The 26,023-nt window shown below is 35.4% G+C and overlaps 1 protein-coding gene across 1 annotated transcript in view; it reads right to left on the reverse strand.

The window, feature by feature from the left end:
- The window catches only part of TRIP11 (thyroid hormone receptor interactor 11), a 31,367-nt gene that overhangs the window by 4,496 nt on the left and 848 nt on the right, over positions 1 to 26,023 (reverse strand). Inside the window, exons 2-19 of the mRNA XM_074824967.1 lie at positions 23,814 to 23,890; positions 22,613 to 22,723; positions 21,567 to 21,842; positions 20,679 to 20,747; positions 19,809 to 19,974; positions 19,146 to 19,511; positions 18,442 to 18,482; positions 17,229 to 17,432; positions 13,128 to 16,157; positions 11,662 to 11,802; positions 11,256 to 11,449; positions 9,637 to 9,800; positions 9,217 to 9,320; positions 8,782 to 8,881; positions 4,224 to 4,305; positions 3,280 to 3,394; positions 2,603 to 2,725; positions 1,156 to 1,303 (exon numbers count right to left, since the gene is read on the reverse strand). Of these exons, the coding sequence (XP_074681068.1) occupies positions 1,156 to 1,303; positions 2,603 to 2,725; positions 3,280 to 3,394; positions 4,224 to 4,305; positions 8,782 to 8,881; positions 9,217 to 9,320; positions 9,637 to 9,800; positions 11,256 to 11,449; positions 11,662 to 11,802; positions 13,128 to 16,157; positions 17,229 to 17,432; positions 18,442 to 18,482; positions 19,146 to 19,511; positions 19,809 to 19,974; positions 20,679 to 20,747; positions 21,567 to 21,842; positions 22,613 to 22,723; positions 23,814 to 23,890 (5,511 nt within the window). The remainder of the gene's footprint in view (positions 1 to 1,155; positions 1,304 to 2,602; positions 2,726 to 3,279; positions 3,395 to 4,223; positions 4,306 to 8,781; positions 8,882 to 9,216; positions 9,321 to 9,636; positions 9,801 to 11,255; positions 11,450 to 11,661; positions 11,803 to 13,127; positions 16,158 to 17,228; positions 17,433 to 18,441; positions 18,483 to 19,145; positions 19,512 to 19,808; positions 19,975 to 20,678; positions 20,748 to 21,566; positions 21,843 to 22,612; positions 22,724 to 23,813; positions 23,891 to 26,023) is intronic.

Below are 26,023 nucleotides of genomic sequence, written 5' to 3' on the forward strand. Positions count from 1 at the left end.
GCACTTAAATGCTACCATATGGTTTATTTCTAGGAACAAAAAAAACTTACAAGCACCCAAACAATTAAAAGGATATAGATAATGGGTGTCTAGTTTTAACAAGCCAGCAGTTTAGCTCCTGAATAGATAAAAGGAACCGAGAATTTAGTTCCTCCAGACAAGGAAATAGTTTGCCAAATAAAATAGGTACTTGACCTATTATATTACTGTTATACTACAAGGAAGAAGAGTAAAAAGAAAATTACATTTAATTTGGCTTTATTAAAAAAAAAATATTTAATCCTGCTTCCAGAGATAAACTGGTATTTCACAGTAGACATTTATACTTTGTAACATCCAACAACTTTAGGCAAATTGAAAGAGGGTTTTTTTATCACATATATCTCTTTGTAGATCTATATAATACATAGGGTTTTGGGGTTGCTTGTTTTTTCTTTGAATTTACAGGTGAAAGTTTCAATCAAAATAAGCTTCTTCAAATCATCAGGACTGTATTAAGGTGAAGTCTTAAATACACGTACAAAAATTAAGTAAAAATTAGATCAGTTAAACTGAAGATTTGGATCTTACAATACTTAAGCAAAAGTGCATTAATTTCAACATGCATAACCTAAGTATAATCATTCTCTGCCTTAGAAAAATCAAAGTTAACACTCATGCACAGCTTATGGAGGTTGCAAATCAGGCCATATATACTTAACTGATTTTACTTCAGTCCTCTCTGAGCAACCAGGTTTTACATACCAGAGAGGCACTACAAGGTTGGTATTACTTGCATTCTTCACTCAGTGAGACCCAAGCTGATCGACAGGGATGTTGAAAATCAGGACTGGGTTCACTGATATACCATATGGAGTTGTCTGCACAGCATCTGTTTGGCTCTAACAAGGGCTGTTACAGCCTTTCCAAATTCCAGGGAATTTGGTCCCCCTACTCTTCTGTATTGAGATTTTAGGAAGTGGGGTACAGAAGCAGTGGAAAGGAGGAGTGGGGGAAGAAAAGAAAAAAAGAGAAGAGAAATTAGGAAATGGGGGGGGAAGAAATCAAATTCGTAGTTCACAAGTGAGGAAGCACAGAATCATTGAAATCCCCTTGAAAATTCTACCTTTATTTATTTATGTTCTGTAAAGATGCAAACTTTCCTTCAAATGTTACCTTGCATTTGACTGTTGGATGGAGTACTGCTAGTTTTACCAGTTCCTGCTGCTCCTAAAGGCTTCATATCATGAACAGAGAGCTTGGGTGGAGGAAGGCTTGGGCAGGATTCTGTTTCGAGGAATTGCACAAACAATTCTGAAAAAGACTACAAGAGGCTACTAGTTATGACATTTTACTGATGCTCTGTTGAAAAGTATGAAAATTAAAAATACATACATACACACATAAAACAAAGCTGTCAAAAGATTCCAAAAATTTTGTAGTGATACATAGTACTAAGTACTTAGTACTTGGTATTAAGTAGTCCTTAGTGAGTGACAATGGAATTTATTTTCAAAATACACAGTTTTTTGTTGTCTTAATAAGTAGTATTTATGTGAAACTGATAAACTCTAAAGATAACACATACTTCCACCATGGTTCCATACTGATTTAAGCCAATTGTTTCAAGAATCCCATGCTGCTACTGACATGACAGCATTTCCTGTGTCCATGCTCAAGCAAATCACTCCTCCAGAAACCCATAAAACTTAAACCGTTTCTCTTAAAACCCATTACTTGTTTTATTTGACAAAAAGTCTTGAAAAAAGGAAGCGTGGGAATGATTAAGGTGTCAGAAGCATCACAAGATAAAATTTTGCTTTTTAACACCTGCACTATAGATACAAAAGCATTAATTTTCCTCTTTTACGTCTGTAGTTAAATCAGACTACAATCCTCTGGTGGCCTAAGTGCCTGCATTATTTTAGTGGGCAAAAACCAATCCCTACAGTTCAAGATAATTTACAGGAATCAATTTTTAACATACTTTTCTAGCTCAATGAGCAAACAACCAACGTTAATCGAAAAGCGCAAACCCTCGGTGCTCTATCCTTGAGTGCATTATTTACTGGTCTGCAAAATGGGAAGTTCCATAGATTAACTGCTCCCCTGGACCATGCTATGAGAACTGCTGCCTTACAGTATTTGAAAGTGTAAAATATCAACTTTATATGCTGTACATAAGAGGCACTAGCTGCAGCAGCTGAGAAAGCTTTTCAAATGAAATTTAAAGGACATATGGGAACATAGTCATCAAAATACGATGTCATGGTCTTCTGTGCTGTTGAGTATTGCAGAATTTCAGACTCCCACATGTATTTAAGCTCCAGCAATGTCAGTTTGCAAGATAAAGTCCATACTGTAAGAAGTCAGTGATCCCAGGAAGCAGTGGAACAGTAATTGGATTTCTATATTAGCCTAACACTTACTATTGTATAATTTTCATTAATGCCTACACACTTATTTAGTGCAGAAAAAAACCTTATGCCAAAGCAGTTGCACAAAACCAACAAATAACGCAAGATACAGTAGCATCAGTAAATGAAGCTCAATATACTGAGGAACTAAACATCAGCATTAACATGCAATCGCCCCATTTCTTCCACGCACAATTACTTCTTACACTATTAAAAATGTTCTGATGAGTTGGCCTCAAAGGTGTACTAGGGACACTCTTTGACCCAGCTCCTCCACCAAGCCAGCCAGTCACCCATCTCGTAACTCCTCCTCGGTCTTCAGACAGTAACTAGAAAATATTTTAAAAAAAAAAAGTTAGGAAACAAAAAATAAAGCAGCAGGTGAAAGAAACTGCAAAACTGCTCACTGTATTTATTCACCATAACTATGTGGGAATCCTACAAATAAATAAAAACTTTAATTACTGTCAAAACCTTATTCTCTGCCTCCCAAAGACTGGCAGTCTAAAAACCTGGCTCTTTATTGAAAAATAAGCCCTGCATTCTTCACAATACCTAGCGGTACATATAAAACTGGCTTACTTTTCTATAACTGACATATTAAAGCTATTATACACAACAGCACAGAGTTAAATCCCTTCCTTGCTGCATTAGCATTCTTCAGCAAAATGAGATCCACTGTATTAAAATAATGTTATCAGAAGATTCCATTAAGATCAGCATGTCCCACATAAAAAGCGAATTCACATGAGAGAACAAAACACATACTTTCCCCACAAAAAGTGCAGGGACAGTCACATTTAGTCTAGCAGCAAGTCGTTCTATTTTCAGTTAAGGATACTGCAAATAAAATAAGGAAATCTAGTTTTCTGCAAAGTATTACCTGATCGAGTTCTTCCTTTTTTATTCCCAAGATACTTCCCATTAACCTTAACACTTCAGGACGTTTATTTTTTGGAGTATGAAAATGTCCAACAAAGAGATTTCTCATCAGGACCCTGCAGAACAAAGGAAGCTTGTTATACAACCTGGTCTTACATAACAGCTGATACTGTAATATTGATGCATTTATTCCTCACACTCTTGCCTGATCTACACTAATTCAAATAAACAAATCTAATACAAGGAACTAATGAAGGGTACCTTCACCAATTTCCTTTACCTACAAAGTTATAACATTTCTTATACAGCAAGTGTCAATTTGGACAGTATTAGAAATATTGCATGTAGTAAGGTGAAACTGAATTGTACATGACAAGTTTTGATGTAAGTACTACAATCAGAGAAAATGTTTATTCTAAGATCTTGACTCAGGAGAGCATTTCAACAGATACTTATGTGCAGTCCCAAATCAAGACATAAGGAATGGGACAAGGAAACCCATTTGCCTACCTCCGTTTCAGTTCTAATGGGTAAAGAGAAGAAACAAAACAAAACAAAACAAAACAAAAAAAGATCAAGAAAGAGAGATTTACACAATATCCAGGTGATGGTAGCTACATAAAGGGGCTTGCTGTTCACACCTTATACATTGTAACAGACATTCATTAAGAACCTTTATCTCCATTTGCAGAGCTCATGCTATTGAAGTGTGCTTCTAGGTAAGAAACACCAGTAATCCAAATTTACATACACGAGTTTTATGAATCAAAATTACTATTTACAACCACCAAGCAATTGAAAAATGTCAAAATAATGAAAGTATAATTACAAGATCACATATGGAAGCCCAGTTCTGCACTACTCTTGCAACTGTTAGTAACACATCTGTACATTGTGAGGAATAAAAGCCAAAAATGTATACCCAGTCTTTCATTAAAGACTTACTTGTCCACTTTGCCTTCTGTGCTGTTCATAAAATTCATTAGTTTATTTTGTACATCTTCTAACATTTCTCTTCTGATCTCACCTATAAAATGTTATGTCACAGCAAATAAACAAAAATTGAAACTTTGCATCTTTGTTGCAAAACTTATTACACACATTTTAAAATAAAAATACATTAATATTGTTAGTGCTTTTTAAAACAAAATAAAAATCAGCTTGATTTTTTATAAAAAAAGTGTCAACTTAGTATGTGATCATTATTTGAAATCATAAGCTAAAATTTCTGGAACATAATTCTGGAACAAATATAATACAGAGGTAGAAAGAAACTCTTGATCAAGGTCTACAGTCCTGTGGTGGCAATCTTTTTCATAATCTGACCAAACTGCATGTTGGTATCAGGTCTTCTGATCTCAGTACCTAATCTCAAATATCTCCTAAACCCAGCTATTCTGCATACTCTACTATCAGATTGCTAAAGCCTTGAAGTACTTAAAGAGTTCTCCAGTCTCCCAGGAGAATTACTGGCCAGCAGAGCAACATCAGTAAACTTGTTGTGGGTCTCTTCTGTTTGGACCTTTCCTGCTCCTGTTAACCAATGCACGCTCTTGAAACAGCACAGTGGGACACACTAATGCATCCTAGAGCCAGTGCTGTGCTTCACAATACAGTATACTGGCAAAAAAGGCTCTGCAGGGATTTATGTAAGATTCCCCATAATTTGAGAATACAAACATTCAATTAAAAATGGCAGAGATGAAATTCCACAGCTACCATGAACCAAAGATTGTCTAGGAGTGCGCTAAGAGTCACTACACAGATTTTCTGCCCTTTTTTGCACGCTGACTCCAGGTTCTGATACTGTTCTGTATGGCTGTAATGAAATTGGTTCATCTAGGATATCAACACCAATAATGACATTCTTGGCCTGCACAAAGGATCCTATTTTTTTCTCTCCACAAACCCAAACCAGGAACTATTAGAAGATTAAGAGAGGAGTTTAAATTCTGCATTCACTAGTCCTATAACTTTTCAGCTTTCCGAAATTCCTGACCTTAATCAATGATTTGTCTACTATCTACACACCTGAGCCTCACAACATCTGAGTGTTTAATGAGGGAGCTACAACTGTAGTAGCCCATTTCATTAAAAGGAGCCATGGCATAATATTATTATATTCACTCTTGCCCATATATCTTGTTACAACTACATCCCCATGCACTGAAATCCATTCCAATAATATGACTGCTCTTCAGCACTCCTCTCTCTCAAAACACCAGTGTGAAGGCACAGGAGAATTAATCCATGGTTTCAAGGTTTAAACTTAAAACGATGATACTTTGTAAATCTGGTTATATAGGACCCCAACACTTGAAGGAAAACATCTGCAGTATAATTAAGGAACGCTAACAGTTGTAGGAGCATACATGGAAGTTGAGTTTTTATTTGGGTCTCCACAGAGTAAAAGGGAATTAAAAAAGTTAAACTACTACTGACACAAAGATAAACCAGCAGCATCCAAAATAAGTTTCAAGTAAATCTCATGCTGTTGCTATTGCTCTACAAAGCAAAACAAGAGAGAGTTTCCTTTTCAATTTTTATTCATATGATGAATTTTAAAACAAATATATTAATAATTTAAATGAAATGTTACTGCAGTTTTCTACATTTTTTTTTTCCTGGCAAAAATATTTTATATTAAAGGGAACCAACTTTTAAGGACAACTACAGAGCTATATTCCATCCACAGTGACTATACAACTCTATCATTAAACATATTTTTTAAATTGAAAATTTCCTCCTAAAATAGAATCTTACAGTTGAAAAGGACTTTGTGTATGAAAAGACTGAATAACAAAGAAGACCTGAGCCAAAATTCAGCATGGACTGCCCTAAACCAGACATTTACAACAGTCTCCAATAATTTGTTAACCATTTATGGCAATCCAGAAAACTACGTCTGGTACATCTTATACTTTTCCATTAAAATCAGTTCTCCTGCTAAAAAAATCCATAAAGAAATCCTTCAAAAGATTTGGCCAACAAAACTGTGTCTGGGAATGTATTTGGCCAGTTTTCAATAAGACATTATATGTTTTCTTGGGTAGATAGAGAAAATGGAGTGGTCTCTTTTTTTCAATAAAAATTATGATTTATTCTACAACATTAAAGTGTTGTTTCCTTTATGCAACAAACCCTTTTCAATTTTTTTAACAAGTACATTGCTTGCCAATTCAACATAGCTTGATAAAATACAGATATTCAGTTTTCTCTCAAAGTTCAAAGTCCTCCTGCTTTCATATGCAAAGTTTGCAATCAAAGTTAACCAGTAATGAAAAGCTCCCCATTTGCAAGTGCCATATTTGCCTATGCCAAAGTTAATTTCAGTCCAGGGTGTTTGAAAACTTGCAGTGAATGTCTGTAGTGAGACAGAGATATACAGATCAGTCAATTCAAAAAACAAATCAGTATTTAATTGGACATTCAGGTAGCTGATAGAAATTTAATTTAGCTTGTAAAATTCATGTGAACTCAGGGAGCACTTGTATGACACCTATTTGGATGCCAAATTGCACTTAGACACAACTAAATCTACATTCAATTATGTAGTAGAAAAGTCGTAACTTTTCTGTAGAGTTCTTGCTGAAATCGTGAAGACTTTCAAATTACTTTCCACGAGTATCTGATCATAATCAAGTATGCTTTATGAAAATATTATTTATCTCAACAGTAAGTCAAATTATAATTTAAAAATGAACAGCAGTAATTAGTCGTATATGTTCAGAGCAAGTTACCACTGCATCCAGCAGAGATGATGTTCAAAGTCTTCCCCCAGCAAGCCTTAAAGGCATTCATCCAAAAATTTCCCAGGGACATGGGGAAAAACCAGAAAGTTACAGCTGTTAAGTAACCACAGAGAGTGAGCAGACCTCTGCTCTTCAAGCTCCCTTTTTAGAGCCACTTCAGGGACTGATCACAAGTTTTCCTCTGATTTTAGATTTATCCCATGTGCTCAGTGAAAGCCTGACTGTAACAGAGAATGCTGTTATAGCAAAATATGGTGACCCACAGAAATAAAGAGGGAAAAAGAAAAGTAGGACTCCGTTGGAAAAATGGAGAACAAGACAGAAGACGACAATAAAAAAAAGAAAAAAGCCCAATATTCCCTTTGCAGTCGGTACTGTTCATAAGTTAACCCACGTCATAACTGTCATGCAACTAGACACAGAGAAGTAACTTTCCCTCTTCGTTCAACAAAACATTGCAGGTAAAATTACATGTTAGGGCTGACATATAAGTACAGAAATCCAGCAAAATTACTAGTCCTAAATCCTGCTTTAGCTAATGCTATGACTCCTTTCTCATGAAAGGTAATATTAATGCAGAAATGAAAAAAAAAGTGACCTTATGTTACTCATATAGCTATTTTGTCACCTTCAAGTGAGTCTCTGAGCTTACAAATCTTACTGATGTTTGACATTCAACTACACTGTATAGAAATTACCCTTCATTTTTTTCCATTTGATTAGACTGAATAGCGTGAGGCTGTAAAACAAATACATTGAAATGGTATCAGTTTTTATTAAAAGGTTATTCTGCCTTTTTAGGCTTTCCTATGGTTTTAATGTTAAGTGTATTTATGAAAGAGAAGGCTATGAATCTCTTACAGAATTCATGTTTTAGTGATGTCAGAAAGAGGGAAAAAAACCCAAACCACAAAAACCACACCCCAGAACATTCACAGAATCACAGTCAGAGAAACTTTTATGTTAGAAGGGACCTCTAGATCCTCTAGTCCAACCCCTCTGTCCAAGCAGGGTCACCTACAGCAGGCTGCCCTGGACCATGGCTAGTTGGGTTTTGAGTATCTCCACAGTAGGACACTTCACAACTCCAGGCAACCTATTCCAATTTTTGACCACCCTCACTGTAAATATTCTTCCTTTTCAAAACTGTTTCTTCAAACAAATTCCACTACCATCTGGCCAAGTTTTGTCTTCAAATCCAAAGTACTGACATTCATCAAATATTAAAGTATTAAAGTTGAGAACAGTATAAAAGGTATCATTCTAAATGAGCAATCAGGAAGCTTGTTTGAAATGAGATCTAAATATACAATCTAAAGATGTGTCCAAGACCTTCCACATAATCTCTTCAGACAATCTCACATCTGTGCAAGAGCTGTTCCCTCTACATCTCTTACCAACAGCACACCCTTTCTCTCTACCTCGCTGTCTATGTCAAATATGGCAGTTACTTACTTTGGAAAATCTGGTAACATTCGGTATTTCACAAACTTTTTAAAAAGACACAAAGCTAAATCAAGGGCTTTGGTATTTACGGGGGAATCCCCCACCCCAACTACCACAAGGCTTTCATTTGAGAAAGATCCCTAACAGAACGTAAAATTACTTTTTCAAATTTGCTATATAAACAAGTCCTCAAAAGGTGGCATAGAATTACTCTTTTCCTCACAAGAGATGACATTTCCAGGAATACTACATTGCCTCCTCAGCTGCCTGAAGTGTTTTAAGCAGAAATAAAAAAAAGTAGTTACCTTCTTTCTTAAGCTCTTCAATCTGCTCCTCTTTGATGTCAAGCTGCTCAGTAAGCCTTGATGCTGCATCCAGTGCAGCATTTGCCTCTCCTAAACTTTCCTAAATAGAGGGCAGGAAAGGGACAAAAAGAGAAGCAAGGGAGTTAACCACAGTTATGCTAATACAACACAGATCAAACATAACGGAGATAGAGACTTCAATCACTTGTTATGTAGAATAAGTGGATTGTAAACATCCTCAGAACAAGGACGGTCAGCAGAGGAATGCTACTTTGCTGATCTTTTAGTGACCCCCTCTCTTCCAAGGAAGAGAGAATAATTACATAACTTTATGTATTCTTGGACAGTAACACTTAACACAGCAGTTAAAAACAAAAATTTCAGTCAAGAATTTGCAATCAGTTTCATACAGTTCAAATTCATTATTCAGCCCACCTGAAGTGATACAACTTTTTCTTCTAAGTTTTCTGCTTTTTTCCTCCATTCTGCAGTCTGTTTTTGGTGTTTCTCCAGCTCTGCTGAATACATAGCTTTTTCTTCTAAAGAGTTAAAAATACAAACCAAAAAAGAGTCTTGATTCAGTTTCTGGGATCCGCAATTACAAAATCTCAGCATTATCATATCTGGTCTTCATGAGGTAGAGATGGAATTCAAATTTCATAAATGGGATATTGACCATCAGTTTTCACAGGGCCAGAATTGGTTTTGTAAGTTTTTTAAAAGACAATAGATTCTGAAATTCAAGCTATCAAAATGAAAACCAGGTAACTAATATTTAAAAAGCACTAAAATGTAGTAACTATGCCAGCTGGAAAAGACTTGTTGCAGTCGTAGCTATTTCTTGACAAAACTTACCCTGTTGGAATTGCTCTAGTACCATCTGCAGGTTGGCCAGTGACAATGCATACTGCTTCACTTGGTCCTGGGAGATGGTGAGCTGTAGCACAGTTTCATCTCTCTGCTTGGAAACCAGGTTTAATTGCTCTTGCAAAGATTCAACCTGCAGACTAGCTTGATGACTTAATGAAAATAAAATACATTATTTATGAAGACAGTAACAGAAGTCATCACAGAGTGATGCAAATTGCAGCAAAAATGGCCTACCTTTAATTTTTCAGCTCAGTTCATAAAAATTAAGGCAATTTTTTTTCCCAAAAAAAACCCAAAAAAACCCCTAACCTAACAACAGATTTTAAATGTCTGGTAATAAAATTTTGGCACTAGAAAAAGAGGAAACTAATCTTTGTTGTTCATTATTGTAACAGTATCTTTACCATAAAAAGAATCTGCATCTTGCTAATCGCTTCAATTACTACATGCATCAATAGGCCTTTCTAATAATTTTAAGTTTTAAAGCTAGTCTCCGGGAACTCAGTATATCTTGCTCCATACGGACCACTGACTGCGCCATTTAACCTCCCATTATGCAAAAATATTATGAATGTGATTTACTCCTACACCAGCCTTTTTAAAGAGTGCATATCAGCTGTGAAATAGGCAGTATTTCTTGAAAGGTATTTGACAAGCTTGATGAAGAATTAAGAAACATCCTGATGAACAGTTTTTACACAACCTTCTCCCAACTCTTCTACTTTCTCCACAATTTTTCACAACAAATTCTGCTCAACTCAGAAATCTCTTTGCTGAGAACATTAAGAACATAATCCTTCTTTGGCACTTAAAGAAAAAAGAAAGACTGCAGCTACATACATATTTTTTGAGTAAAATACTTGTTCATTTGGACAACTGTAATATGATGAAAAGAGAATTCTTTTGCCTAAAGTAACCAACATTCCTTTAAATAAAACAGTATTAAAGCAGTCAAGATAGGCACTGAGTAATTTTAATACTTGGATTTTCATTGTTCTGGCTGAAAAATGTGATTATGGCAAATAAATAAAAAGCCACAATTGGCTCTAGCCTCCCAGATTCTGCTACCCACGAGAACTTCAATGCATCTTGCTTTATATATATATATATGTACATTAAAAAGGAAAAAGCTTACAGCAGTATATACTTCCCACGGTATCAGGTATAAAGTAAGGATGCATACTTGGTTTCGAAAGCAATTAACAAAACAGGACAGTCACATCTGTGTATTGAAGTGTATAAAATAAGACTCTTTCAAACTGAATGACACCTTGACTTAAAAGTAAGTTAAGTCCATCTTTTTAATTTGACAGACAACTAAATTGAGGGGTTGAGGGATTTTTGTTGTTTCTAGTTCTAAGCGCTGTCAAAGACCTGAGATTTCAATAGTTGTTACTATAGGGACAAATTCTTATGTTCTCAACAGTGACCAAATGTATTTTAAATCACCTTCCTGATTTAGAGTAACAAAAGTTCTTATCTTCTTGTCTTCTCAAGTGCTTAGCATGTTATGGAATGGTAATTCAGTAAAATAAAGCCATCGGTACCAGTCTAGCTAATGATATTTACAGCCAATGCTACTGCTATATAAAGTAGAAGACTACCTGGCATTCTCCACTGCAGTAGATGAGGACAAGAGTTTTTCTTCCAAAATCAAAACTTTCTTTCTTAGCTTGACCTCTCTGTCTTCTGCAGCTAAAGCTTCTCGCGTGTAGGAGTCTTCCATTTCTAAAAGGTGATTACGTAACCTCTCCAGTTCCTGATTTAGGCGCTGCTCTTTCTCACGCAAATGCTGTATCTGTGTAGAACGTACCTTAAGTTGCTCATACTATCACCTTCCATAAAAATAATTCAAGCAAACATAAAACATACCCATTGAAGCACACTGCATGCGTATCAATTTTAAATGCTTTTTACAAGTGATTGCTACCAAAAATAATCCAGAAAATATTAGATAGAATTTCTTATTCTTCTTCATTCCTTGCAACTGTAAATTATTTGGTGGTGTACCTCACTCTGCAGGGCACTGCTCTCCATTTGCTTCTGCTTGAGTGCTACCATGACTTGGTCTCTCTCTTGCTGAAAAGTAACAGCCTTTTCCTGCATTGATTTAACTTCATGTAACAGTTGATTCAATTCTCCTGTCTTGCCCTGTTGAAGACATAAACAAGCATTTCAAATGAGGCAAATAGTTTTACCAAAGGAGACACAGTCTTTGCCCAGAGGAGCATAAAGACAATACTGATGGGGCTTTGAGCACACTGGTCTAGTGGAAGGTGTCCCTGCCCATGGCAGGGGGGTTGGAACTAGATGATCTATAAGGTTCCTTCCAACCCAAATCACTCTATGATATCATTAAATTTTTTATTATTCTCATAGCAGGGGACAAAAATTAATGCCAAGTTACTTAGCCATAGTTTGCAGAAATACCACTCTGTGATAACGGGCAACACTCACAATTTTGGAAAATTAAAAAGGACGCTAAAGGCAACAGGAACAAGAACAGTATGCATGGAGGGGTACAACTGTAAAAGAAGATTGAATAATGGTGACCAGAACCACCAAGACGAAGAGAATGGGGACCTGGACAGTACAGAGGAAAGAAAGAAAATTATCTGTTCGGAATTGATTACCAGAAAAGACTGCCCACTAGGACATAGTCACTTTCAAAGACTACAAAGCAAACCAAAAATATCTACATCCTGGAGGTCTGCTGCCAAGTGTTTGTCAAAACTACAGGAAGACTGTACTTAACACCTATTTCTCAAAGAGAAATGGCAATTCACACGTTGTGAACTCCAGCAGCAGCAGTTCATACAACTTGCTGTTGACCTGTGTATCAAAGATGCCACATAATTCTTTGGTCTTCTAAAAAAGATTCTTCCTCAAATTACATATGTAATAATTAATAAGCTACTGCAACTTTTCTCTGAACATACGTTTTGAAAGAAGTATCCATTTTTCCATATGTCAAATTGTAGAGAAGAAACCATTGATTTAGCTTGTCCAATTTTTTTTTTTTTTTTTTTTTTTTTGCAGTGGAGTTTCTCCAGCCATAAAAGCAAGATACATAAACCCATTCATCTCATAGGGATGTTGTGAAGCAATCACATTGGAATGACAAACATTAGAGGAAAGCACGTGGGAAAATTAGTCCTGCTGGCCAACTCTGCAGAAGTTTGAGAACCATACAGTAAAAATAATATAGGGCACTTAATGAACAACAGGCCCAAAACAAAATATTAAGCAGCTGAAAAATTTAGTTTATGCCTGCACAATAAACAGATCATATTGTAAACCACTCACCTGCTGACTTTTAATTTCTTAACTTTTCAGGGGGAGGATTTTTATTGTAGTGTAATGCAGTAAGGAGTCACAAATGGATTTCAGGCAAACAGCTGATGGCTACATATACACAAAAATGCATTACCATGTTGCTAATTTTAAAAGCTATTAATAAAGATGAATGCACATACCTGTTCTTTTTCTTTCAACAGCTTCTCAAAAGCAAGAGCTTTTTCCTTCATTGTGTGAGACTCAAACTCTTTCTCTTTCAGCATCATTGAAAATTGCATGTTAGTCTCCTGAAGCGCTCGGAATTCCGTTTCTTTTTCCCTACAACTTGCAACTATGTTTTCATTTTCTTCTTTCAGTTTTCGAATATCCATTTCTAAAATTAAATTTCTTTCTTTAAGATTAGTCACAGCTTGCTTCAAAAGCTCATTTTCATTTTCTTTGTTACTAAGATTTTCACTTACAGAAAGTAATTGATCACTTTTAGATTTAATTAATATGTCTTTTTCCCTAAGTGATTTCTGTAAGACATCATGTTTTTCTTTGATTTGCCGCATCTCTGACTCAGTCCCCTCTTGACTCTTTCTTTCAATCTCTGATGCTGTAGCCACAGAATCAGATAATCTTTGATTGTTTTCCTGAAGAGTCCTAATAGTTGAATCTTTTTCTTCCAATGTTTTTTTCAGCTGTTCCAACTCCTTTTGAAGGAGTTTAGACTCATCACTGAGTACTTCAGGAGCCCTGTACTGAATGCCTGAAAGCTGTGAAATGGTGGAAGTTGCTGCCACAGATGGTGTTACCAAATCAAGTTTACTCAGGAGAAGATCCTTGGTGTTATGAAGCTGTCCTATGCTGTGTTGAACCTGTGCTAATTCCTGACTAAAACTTTTCAGCTTTTTCTCATTCTGTTCGTAACTCTGAATCAAGCCATTATAATCTACCTGCAGCTTTGAATTACTATCGCTCTCAACTAAAATTTGTGCTTGAAGCTTGTGTAGCTCTTCTTGGAGGTGAGCCGACTCATGCTGCATGTTCTGAACTGTGGTTATTACTTGTTGCTTCCACTCTTCCATCTTCTTTACTTGCTGTTTTAGTTTATCACGTTCTTGTAGAAGTTCCTCAAACTGGTTACTGTTAACACCTCCTGACCCGTTATCAGCACCTGTACTGGATGTCTGCAAGACAGTCAGTAAGGTTTGGCATTTTTGACTTAGAGCATCTATTTCAATATCTTTTTCTCGAATGATACGAGATAAATTCTGAATAGTTTCTCTAGACATGTCTTGACTGCTGTTTTCAGATCTATTAGATAACTTTTGATTCTCCTCTTGCAACCTTACCAAAGCCGCTTCTTTAGCGGCGACCATATCCATGATATTACGATACTCTGTTTTTAACTGACTATTTTCTCTTGTCTTTTCACTTAGAACTGCTAGCACTTGTTCTCTTTCTATAACATAAGCTTGCAGCTGCTGCTGAAGACAAAGAACATCCTGCCTATAGGAAGCTGAGGAAACTCTAGCATTGAGAGCTTGTATTTCTAAATCCTTCTCTTGAATGATCCGAGTAAGTTTGCCAACTTCATCCTTAGACAACTGATCAATTTGCTGACTTAGAGAAACATTCTTTTCGTTTAGAAGCTTAATCTCCATCTCCCTTTCTTTGATACCTTCTACCAGTCTTTCAATTTCGGCTTTGGATAAGTCATGTTTTTCATTTCCATTTTCTCCATTAAGAGTCTGAACTTTGGTTTCCTGAAAAAGATCAGAGGAATCAGTCTGAATAATCTGTCTCTCTTTGTGCAACTGAGTTTTAATTTGTTCAATTGTTTTCTGCAAATTTTTAATTTCCTCATCTTTTTCTAAGGAAAGTCTTTCATGTGTGACATTCATTTGCTCACACTGAAATTTAGACTCATCTATTTCCTTTCTTTGCTCCTGCAAAGACTGCTGAAGTTGCATTGTTGTTTGATTCTGATCTTCTATTGTTTTTTTGTGAACTTCTATTTCTTCTTCAAGATTATTCTTTAACACTTTTAATTGTGTTACCTCACTTTCAAGTTCAATGATAATATCTAGAGTTTTAGGCTCAACCACAGGCGTAGATCTACTTTGCTGATCCTTAAGGCGTTCAATTTCTTCTTTCAAATGATTATTTTCTTCCTTCATGACTGCAAGACTTCTGTCTTTTTCCTCCAAGTTCTGTTTTAAGACATCCTGCTTTTTTGAAACTTTTATATATTCCTCAAGTTCCTGCTTCACCTGTAAGGCTTGATTTTTAAACTTTTCAATAAATACCTCTTTTTCTTTTATGAGTTCTGTCAACTGCTTTTGTCCTCCTAAGCTAGTAGTCAACATCTCTTTTGTTTCTTGATGGTCAATTTCCATCTGCTCAATGCTCCTTTTAAGTTCAGCAATCTTAAAGTCTTTCTCCTGGTTGAGTTTAACTAGGCGCTCATGTTCAAGCTGCAATGCGGTGGTATCCATGCTACGTGCATTTGATAATTCCTCAATAGTTTGCTTATACTTATGTGCTTGTTCCAAAAGCCTCTTTTCTGTCAGGTTTAATTCACTCTCTAACTGTCTTTTTTCCATTTTCAAAGCCTCCACAACAGTGTCTTTTTCCAAGTAAACTTTATTTTTCTCAGAAATGGCATCACTTAACTCCTGTTTTAGTTCTTCAGTGGCTGCAATCAGCTTTCCATTTTCTGTTCTGAGATCAGACAGAGATTTCTCTAAGTCTTCATTTAGTTGTTTATTTTCTGAAATGGCATTCTGTAATTTTGAAATTTCTACTTCTCTTTCTTTCAGAATCAGATCTTGACAAGTGTAGTTAGATTCCTGATTACTTTTTTCTGTTAACTTGCTCAAGGATACAGAAAGTTCCTCCTCTCTTTCTTTTAGTCTCTGCTGCAAATCTCCGATTTCTTTTTCATTACGCAAATTACAGTCCTGGGCTTTCCTTAATTGTTCCTGAAGATCTTTAACATTATCTTGAAGCTGCTGCTTACTTATATGCAAATCATTATATGCATATGAACATTTGCTTAGTTTTTCTTTCTGACTATCTAACTCCTTCGTAGCTTCCATCTTCTCAATTTCTAATTCTGATACTTTCTTTCTTTCAAAATCTATGTCAGATTTCAGCTGTTTGATGATACTATCAGTTTCTGTGTGTTGTTTTGACAGCTGCTCCTTCAGTGTAATCATATGCTGAAACAAACACAAACAAGAATTCACTAGGAGAGGAGAACCACCTGAACTGTGCATTTCATTAATTTTTATCCTCTGAACAATTAAAAAAAAAATCGAGAGGAAACAAAAATGTTTCCGACCTGCCAACCTAAGCTGGCAAGTAGTATCAACCAGTCAATGCTAAATTAATGAAAACCAAATACCAAATAGGGATAGATTACATTTCACCAAAAAAAGAACACCATCTCCCCCAAAAGAACCCTGACTACCTAAATCAAGGAACAAAAAAAGAACTACCTAAGAAAAAGAACTGTCAGAATTTGCAGGACATGTGGCAAACACCCATTACTTAAAAACAGGGAGGCACTAAATTTAAAATAACAAATTACAGAAGTGAATGCCTATCTGTATATTGTATTTTCTATTTCTCGTTTGAGATTATTTTTAAACACACTTGATGGGATTCATTTCATAGGAAAAAACTTTAAATGGTCAATTCCATAAAATAAACAGATATTAAAAGCACATGGCTTGCAATTGTATCTTTACAGGTCAAATATACCAGAACAGTGAAAAAAGGTGTAATTCCATTTTGATTATATATAATCAAGTGACCTTTATCGCTCCACAAATGCTCATATTATGAAGAACTTGCAATGAAATAACTTCATTAGCCAACATAATTAAAAATAATGAAAGGAAAAGAAAAAAGTTAAAAAAAAATCATTCGTGTTATGCATACTGTCATAAGACAGAGGTCAAAATATTAGCAGGATAAAAAAATGTCAGAAGTCTTGCAAGGAAAAATCAAGTAGTATTTAACTGGACTTTGAAAAATAACATCCCTTATGGACAGCTGATATGCTGTATTATTTATCTGTAACAAGTGGGTTTCTTGCACTTCAGAATTTTGCATTGAGACGGTAGATATGGAGAAACACTGGTCACAATACCCTTTTTAAGCCTCAGAAGATAACTTATACTTCCCTGCTATCTATGTTCAGAGATCAACTTAAAAGATAAACACACATGCACACAAACCTAAACATTTATTTTAACCGTTCGATAATTAGTTGCAATATTTATTACCTGAGTAGCTTCTTGATTCTGCTTGTCTAGTTCTTCCAACTCCACTATTAATGTTTCTCTTTCAGCAATACTTTCATTTAATTCACGTTCTTTCCTTTCCAAATCTTGTCTTAACTGACTTAATTCTGAATTCTGATCCTCAGTATATGCAGAAAGAATATTCTCATTTTTATGTTGTGCACTTGTCAGTTCCTTCTCAATTCCCTCAAGTTAAAAAAAAAAATCTAAGTATTAGACTTTTATCTTGCTGAAATTTATAAACTGTTTAGATTTGAAATGGTTTCTTTCTTCCCCTCAGCAACTAAAAGCAAAGCATGCATCTTTATGTTACAATATATAAGCCTACATGAATATTACCCCAGTTAAAAATTCTTCATTGTGAAGTGTTTGTTTCTACCATTCATAGGTACACGTTTATGTTCTCATCACTAAGTTTAGGAGTGCAATTTACAAACTTCTGCACAAAAAATCATGGTCTGAGAACCGAAGTTATATCCACCTCTGAGGTATGGATCCACAGCTGAGATACACTATCATATGTCCAAGAGACACCCTGAACATGTAGTAGGCTGCATAGTGAGACAGGAAGTTTTACTCAAGGACACCTGAATAACATCCTTATGAAAATGACATGGAAACTACTGAATGCATGCAAAACACAAAAGACCCCAGTTGAAACATACTACTGGGTGCAAAGTAAACTAAGCCAAATCTCTCAAATCTGAGTTTATAAGGGACTGAGTTACCCTTGCCAAAAACTAAAGGTGTGTTCTAGAGAAAGTGCATGTTCCACTGCTTAACTTCACAGTAAGATGGAATGTAGTATTATTAGAGTACTACATGGAAGAGAGGTATTTTACAACTGATAACTATCAAAACTGAAACACGCCAAAGTAGAAGAGGTGAAAAATGACAAATTTTACAGAATATACTATTTGTACTTTAAAAATGTATGTTAGAGCAGCCTAAGTAGCAATGGGATATATGGAACTCCACTACTTTTCCTTAACAGAGTATGCTGTGGAGTTTCACAAGCCAAAATGTATCATTCCTATCTGTAATTACAGAATTAACCTACAATTATTTCCTTATTACAAGGTTATTTTTGTAGAAGTGCGAATGCTCCAAAAAACATATAGTGCCAGAATGTGTGTTTACCATCAGTTACTATTGTTATCGACTTTTTGTTGGCTTAATTTAGAAATCGCTTTACCTGATTTAAACTTGAAAGTCTTGCTATTTCATTTTCTGCTTCTATAAAGGAAAACAAAAAAAATACACAATTTTTCTACTTTCCAAACAACAATAAAAACAAATCATTCTCCCACCTTGCCCCAACAGAACTCTGCTACTCAGAATAGTTTCACAGTATTTTGTGATGATAAGCATCAGTGGTGTAAAAGTTTCAAATGCACCAATCACCACCACAAAGTAGAGCATTACTTTTACAACTGAGTCCACATCAGGAGGACTTTGGTGCTACAGTGTATCAGTTATGCAATATTAGAAGATTTTCTACGTACAGATACACTTCTTAAACAGGTATGTTTCAGTGCTCAAGAAGATATCAGCAACAGACTGCCTTTACACACAGAAAGTGTACTTTAAAAATTTAAACAAACAACTTCTGTTGAGGCTTACTTACTTTTGAAGAAAGAAATACCTCTCAAACAGCTGGCAGACATGATTATTCACCTAATCATGAAACCCCTGTGACGCCTGTTCCTAATCATGTCTCCTTTTCTGCTTAGCCTTACCCCAATGGACAACCCTTTTCTGACGCAGCAACTTCTAAAAGGTACATATTCTCATATTCAGTTACAGATTCTTAAAATAAATTCTGACCATTACAAGTGAAAATCTGTGAAGATATACTAAAAATAAAAAAAAAAAAAAAAAAAATCATCATCTTTGTACCTAACAGTGCTTGCTGTAGTCTGACAACATCTTCTGGTAGCAATGTCTTTGATTGGAGCTTCTTCTCCTGTTCTTTCTGGAGAGCATCTTGCTCTGCAACAGAACTCTGAAGCATACTAAAGTCAGATTTAAGATTTTCATATTCTTGCATTATTTGGATTTTTTCTACCTTTGCCAATTCTTGCTCTTTCAGAAGAATTTTGTTTTCTTCTTTGGCAGCAGACAATTTGTGACTTAATATTCCTATTTCATCCTCTAGGTCCTTCACAACCTGCAACTCTTCTACTTTTCCTCCTTCTAGACTCTGAGCATTTTTTTTCTGTTCACTAATTTTAAAGTCATCCATGGCATGAGCACTCACACCACCTAAAAAGCAAAAAAGATTGTTTGCAATATTAACCAAAGCCAGCACTGTAGATCTTTTGCTTAAAAGTCTCTTCTTCCACCCCTTCTCCTGACAGAGGGAGATAAGTCTTAACCAAAGACATGATCATCAGCAGCAGAAAGCTTATGTAAATAGAATATCTATATGGATAAGCAGCATTCAAGGCAACCACAGTGAATATAAGTATCTGATATCTATTACACTGTTACATACATATTTGATGCTTTAACCAAAGTTCACTGTACATGAAATAAAAAAGAAAATGTGGTAACAAAGACCTTGTTGTAACTGATTCTCAAGTTCTTCAATTCGCTCTTCATATTCACTCAGCTCTTCCCGGTGTCGACGACCTATCTCCACTAGCTTTTGTCTGTGGGCATCCTGCAGTACTGAAAGTTCATGCTGATGTTCATCTATCTCTTGACTTAAATGTTGTTTAAGCTCCTAAAAATATCATCAGAGAAACAGAATGGTAACCTACAGTACAGAAGCTTAAGAAAGAAAAATACAAAAGAAAGAAAAAAAATTTCCCTAGTAAAATTAAAGGATTTCTCACAGGAGAGGTTAAGTTTCTTGGCTTTTGTTGGTCTGGGTTTTTTTAAACGTTAAAATACATTCCTTTTAAAAATATGCTTACACAAACTATATGCTCTACACAACAGCAAATATTAAACCAATGTAGAGAGACTAGAACTCTTTCGTATGAAGTGGATCCACTAGGACATATTTCTAGTAACTTTCAAGGATGACATGCAAATCTGTATTGTGCATCTTCAATGAAAAAAAGCAAAATATTTCTGAGAAGGGAGAAGAAATTATTTTGTGTATCTAAAATTCAGTCTCCCAAGTCATCAACAGCTTCTGAAAGCGATTTGCCCTCATAAATACTAATGTCATTCTTTTAAGCTTACGTACTATATTCACCAAATCATATAAATATCCTTTCTCAGAATAACTGACTGCTTTTAAATATTGTACTGCTGACTGAAATGTTCCTGTGCTCTTACACGTCCACATGCATTTTTAATAAGAGAAAATGTGCTAGTGCTGTAAATATTTTAACTACATTTACAAGTCATGTGACCATATGCAAAACTATCAAGAATAAAGCATAAGAGAAGACTAGTTTGCCAAAGTTGTTGCCTTACCTTAACAGTATTTTGCAGTTTGCATATTTCACTTTGTTCAGCATCATTTGTCCCTTGCACTTTGGAAGACTGAGAAAAGAAAAATCACATACCCATATAAAAGTTGTGATAAATACATGTATTTTTCATGTAAGTGCTTCCTCTACTGATACTCAAAAGTAGAAAACAACAAAGCTAACATGAAGTAAAATTCAAATCTACAGTAATTTTGATCAAAAAGAAAGACATTTTAATGGAAACATTTTAATTTTCCATGAATTTTTCTATTAGTATGTGCAAATGTGTAAAAGTTTGGGGTGGGGAGTATTACTGCACATAATAAGACAACAGGGTTACTGGGAAAAGTATATGTCTGAAATCAGGCTATAGCTTGAAAAATGACGACTCACATCAACAACAGCTTCAAAGATTATATTTTTTCTTGTCTCAGCAGACCATGAATTACAACTGACGTATGATGGACAAAGAGAAGAGTAAGTAAAAACAGTATGCAAGCATCCAACTATCACTTTGAACAGTATTGTGCTGTCAATAAATAATCACTACCACAGCAGGAAAGAAGTATTTTTTGAAAGGCCGCACAAGAATGAAACCCTGAAGTAGTATTCTAGGTAAACGTTTATGAAACCCTTTTCCTAACTTGACAAATCATGCATAAAAGCATCACAAAAAAGCATCTGGAAAGTGGTCACTGAATGTGTCCTTAGTCATGTGACAGCAAGAAAATGACTAAAAGATAATTAGGTTTCAGCTTTCCTGTCAAATCATGTTGCTTCTAGAAATTGTACAGCATGAACTTTCAAAAGACACACTCCAAAAACTCCCAGTGCAATGAAAACACTAATTTGGAGAGAAGAGGAGAGGGTATGATAGAGGGGAACCACTCACCAGTGCAATCTGCTTCCAGTGGTCAACCTCAGATTCAAGCGTAGAAACTTCATTGGACAATCTGTTTATTTCTTGTTGTGACCAGATTATATCTCCAAAATCCATGTCATCTCCTTCAAACTCTGAGGAATGTCTGACCACTGGAACATAGGTAGCTGATGTAGTGGCTGGTGGCAAAACACCAGCTCTTAACTGTGCTGACTGAGCAGCCATCTGTACTTTCTGCAGTTGTTCCTGCAGCGCATTCTGTCTAGCTTTTAGATGGCTGATTTCCACCTGAATATACAGAATGAAATGCATTGTTTCAATAAGAATAATATCAAAATACACTCTACTTTACCCCTTGTGGCCTTATGAAATGTGAACCAGCCAAACCGAAATTAGCTGCACGCAATTTTGTCATAACAACTATTACTGTATTTAATAAGCAGAATTCCATACATCTCAAAATTCTGCTTCCTCTAGTTCCCACATGCAATTACAAATAAAGCAGAAAGAAAACTCCTTTTGTGTAATTCTAGACATACTGGCAACTTTCTTCATTTAAAAGGCTATGAAATCTCTTGTTATGCAAAATTATAAGGCTGATGTTTCCATCACAAAGGGACACTTCTCAAATTACGGAAGTTAGTTCTGTTCTTTTTAATTGTATATGTTAAGATAAATAATTATATCTACAGACAATATAACTGCTTCAAATGAGCATTTGGTCCTGTTGCCTTCCTTAAAGATAACTGAATCAGAAATACAAAGCAGTTTAAGTGTCCTTTCTCACAGTGATCCCAGAAGCAACAGAAATTCTAATATATGCACGACATTCCCAGTTTTCTTTTGTCTCAACTATCTCCTGGCAGCTCTGCTTATAATACATGATCCAACGAAACAGATGTCTTAGTCTCTCAGTGCCTACATTAATAAACCAAGAAACCATAACTGTGACCAATACTTCCACTGAAAGAGCACAGATACTATAACAAAGAGATTAAACAGCATAATATGTAAGTTTATTGGATGTACTTACTCAAATATTTTACTCTGTTTCCTACCTCTTTCTGTTGAAGCTGATTTCGGTACTCTATAGATAACTGCTTTATTTGAAGCTCTGCTGCTTCATGCTTTTCTTCTAAATCACTACAAACCTTTTTCAGTCTCTCATTCTAGCAAAAATGAGAAATGAATGTTGGTAAATTCAGAACAGTTCTTACAAATTAGAAAAGTGTAAGTCTGCTGAACAGTAATCAATTAAATTGTACACATTTCTCATGTCACTTCACTCACACCACACAGTAAGAGTAACTTCAAAGTGTGGGCCCAAAATCACATTCACATCCAAGCTTTTCATTTTTATATGGCATGGACTCACTTTCACAAACAGGTTGGTGATGACCAGAGGTAAATGCCAATGAGAAAAAATCAGGGCTGAATTACCTCTTAGCATGATCCACAGGTGGAATTTAAGAACAGCCACAGAGCACAAATCTGACATAGGCCAATTGCAGATGGAAAGAGTTTAGAAAAAGGACAAGTGGGAACATTTACTTCCCCAAAATACTATCTTAACTTCACAGTGCTCTTGAGGGCTGAAGGCATACAAGTCATTGGTTTAAAGCCATACGTGAAGTCCCAAGACCAACAAGTCTAAGTAAAAGTACGTAAAGTCACTTTCCACAAGGGCACATGGGATTTCTAAGCAGTTTTGTAAGAACATGAGCATCAGCAGCTATGTCACAGTGACTATACAGTAGGGCCACACAGGCAGAGAAATGCATCAGGGGACACATACACTCTATACGTGGAAGCTTGACACAAAAGACATGCTGTCCAGCATACCAGGCATTCCAGATCTGCTTTTATTTGTGGTTATATACAAAACACTATAAACCAATTTTAACTTTTTATACCGGATAACATTTATGAAAACTTTAAAAGATTTTTGCCTTTGCAAGCTTTTCAGAACCAAGTCTAATGCTGCATTCCAAGTCCACATAATAGGTAGGAACAGTTGCAGGATGCAGCAGTCAGCAAAAGATGGAAACTTGTACCACATGCATACTCCAAGAAACAAATGTGCCCCCCTAACTATGATGGCAATTTGTCACCAAAAAAAAGAGCCACATTCTAACACCACTGTCACCCTTGTTTCTAGATTTACCCAGGAACAAGCAACTTCAGTGCAATATTTCACTTTTACAAGAAACAAATGTTATTTATTGCTTTTAATTACAGTAGTGTTCCAAAAATTCTTACTTCAAACTTTTGTGCTGCATTAATACTTTCTATTTCTCTGAGTCTAGAATTGGACACGTGGAGTTCTGTTGCTGCATCTGAAAGAAAGGGAAAATTTTCAATTTTATTAAACTACTTTTAATCTGTTAAGCAGACATCAGTTAAGACCACAGTTATTCATAAGTATCTGACTTCAGACTGCTTCAGTGTTCATTCCTAGATAAATATCAAAAGCTGCTTTTATCAGAACACTGTCAGAATTACTTTTCATACCAGAGAGTCTTTCTGAAACTAATTTAGTTCTCTCTTATCTAGGCTTTAAGTCAGACCACAAAACTAACAGAAAAGTGTGGATTTAAGCTTTAAAATAAGGGAAATTAAAAGTTTTTGCTTGGCTATTTCATGTCACTGAATCTGTTTTTCATTTAGGACTTTGCCTCTGACATGACACTTGGGTGTTTCTCAGTGATCTCAAGTGAAGTTTCAAAACAAGAATTAGTTCCATACAATACACACAACAGTGACTAAATTTTCAGAACCCCCCTCCCCCAAACCCAACAAAACTCACAAAATAACCCACACAACAAAACCCCAACCCTGCCCCCCACATAAAGGCATTAAAACCCCATAAGACTCATTTTCATTTACAAAGGTGACACAGTCTACCTACCAGTTTATCTAATACAAAACCCACATAATTCTGACCCTGGACTCTTCCTTTAATGATCAACCTTCCTCAAATAGGCTATGTTTACTTATCCCATGTCCCACTTTTAATGGATAGAAATACCACATTTCCTTTTATTAATGAGAAATGATCCTGAATTGACTATAAAGCAACCTTGACAATTTTTCAAAATTTGAAATAAATATAATTTTCAAGTAAATACTGTATTTCATCATTTCCTATGTGCTATTTAAAACTGATGCAGCTCAAGCTGCAGAGGCAACAATCTACCCATGAAAACTGCTCAACTGAAGATGTTAAAGTCTGTAATCCACAAACACCATCCTCAGTTCAGATGGCAGTCAAAGCAGTGAATGTAAGGGATAATATTGAACATTAGGAAACATTAGAAAATTAGGAAATTAAAAATGGAATGCAAGGAACTGCCCTAAAAGCATTCTTTAGGCCACATAGTATTTAAAGGTTTTTATGGAAGAATACTTAGATGTCACTAGATTTTTACACCCTAAAGGCTAGTAACCCATAAAAATGTATTACTCTGAAATTTTTACAAAACAGAAGTTGTTCAAAGCAGTATCTAGCAGTCAAGTACACCTGGAAGCAACAACTGAACATCAGCATATCTCTCTGGCACTAACTAAAAGCACACGTGTGCGAATCGGAATCTTGATTTACCTTTTACAAAGGCAAAACAAACACACTTGATGACTACACAGTTTAGCAGCTTAAAATATGTTTCCAAACTAAACTAATATGGATTTTGGAATTTAAAACAATTCTAAGCAAGTCTTTCGGAAAAGTGAAAATGGTAACTTTGCAGTTAACAGAACAAATTTCTCTCTTCCAAGCATTTTACCTGTATACCAAAAAAACCCACCCATGAGACCAGTAATATCAACTCGCCAACAAGTTTATACAATACTTTCACAATGTGTCATAGTTGTGAAATTACAAAGTAGAATTGTTTAATTTCACATTTAAGATGAGTATTCCAAAGTCTTAGCTGTCCTTTGTAGTTGCTATTCTTAACACTGTTTTGAGAATATTCACTTTTTAATGTTACAGTTTCAAGATGGTAAACAATACTAGTGGTATTAACCTACTGATATTTATTACCATGTTATGCAATTGCTTTACTAGAAAAATCAAGTTTTATTCAAAAACTTTCAACAAAAAAGCATTATTAAAAACATAAAGAAAAAACTAGTCTAGAATAAATACACTATTACTTCACTGAATATTTGATGTCTTGGATTTTTTATTTCAACTTTCTAATTTAAATAGAAATCATCCTAGTTCCTAATCCCTATAAAACAAGGGCCATGTTCTCCTACTTGGCTGTAGGAGACAGGTAGAACTCGACAGGTTTCTCTGGGCCCAACTTAAATACAAGTAACAAAACGATCAGAAACACTGGACCTTTGCCTGTGACACGTCAGACTTAGATCATACCAGTGGAAAAAAACCTCTGTACTACTACTACTCTGCATTTTTATGAAACCACTCTAGAAGCAGCTAATCGAAAGGGGTTTTAGATAAACTA

This window comes from Strix aluco, chromosome 4, assembly GCF_031877795.1.
Source record: "Strix aluco isolate bStrAlu1 chromosome 4, bStrAlu1.hap1, whole genome shotgun sequence".
NCBI classification, from domain to species: Eukaryota; Metazoa; Chordata; class Aves; order Strigiformes; family Strigidae; genus Strix; species Strix aluco.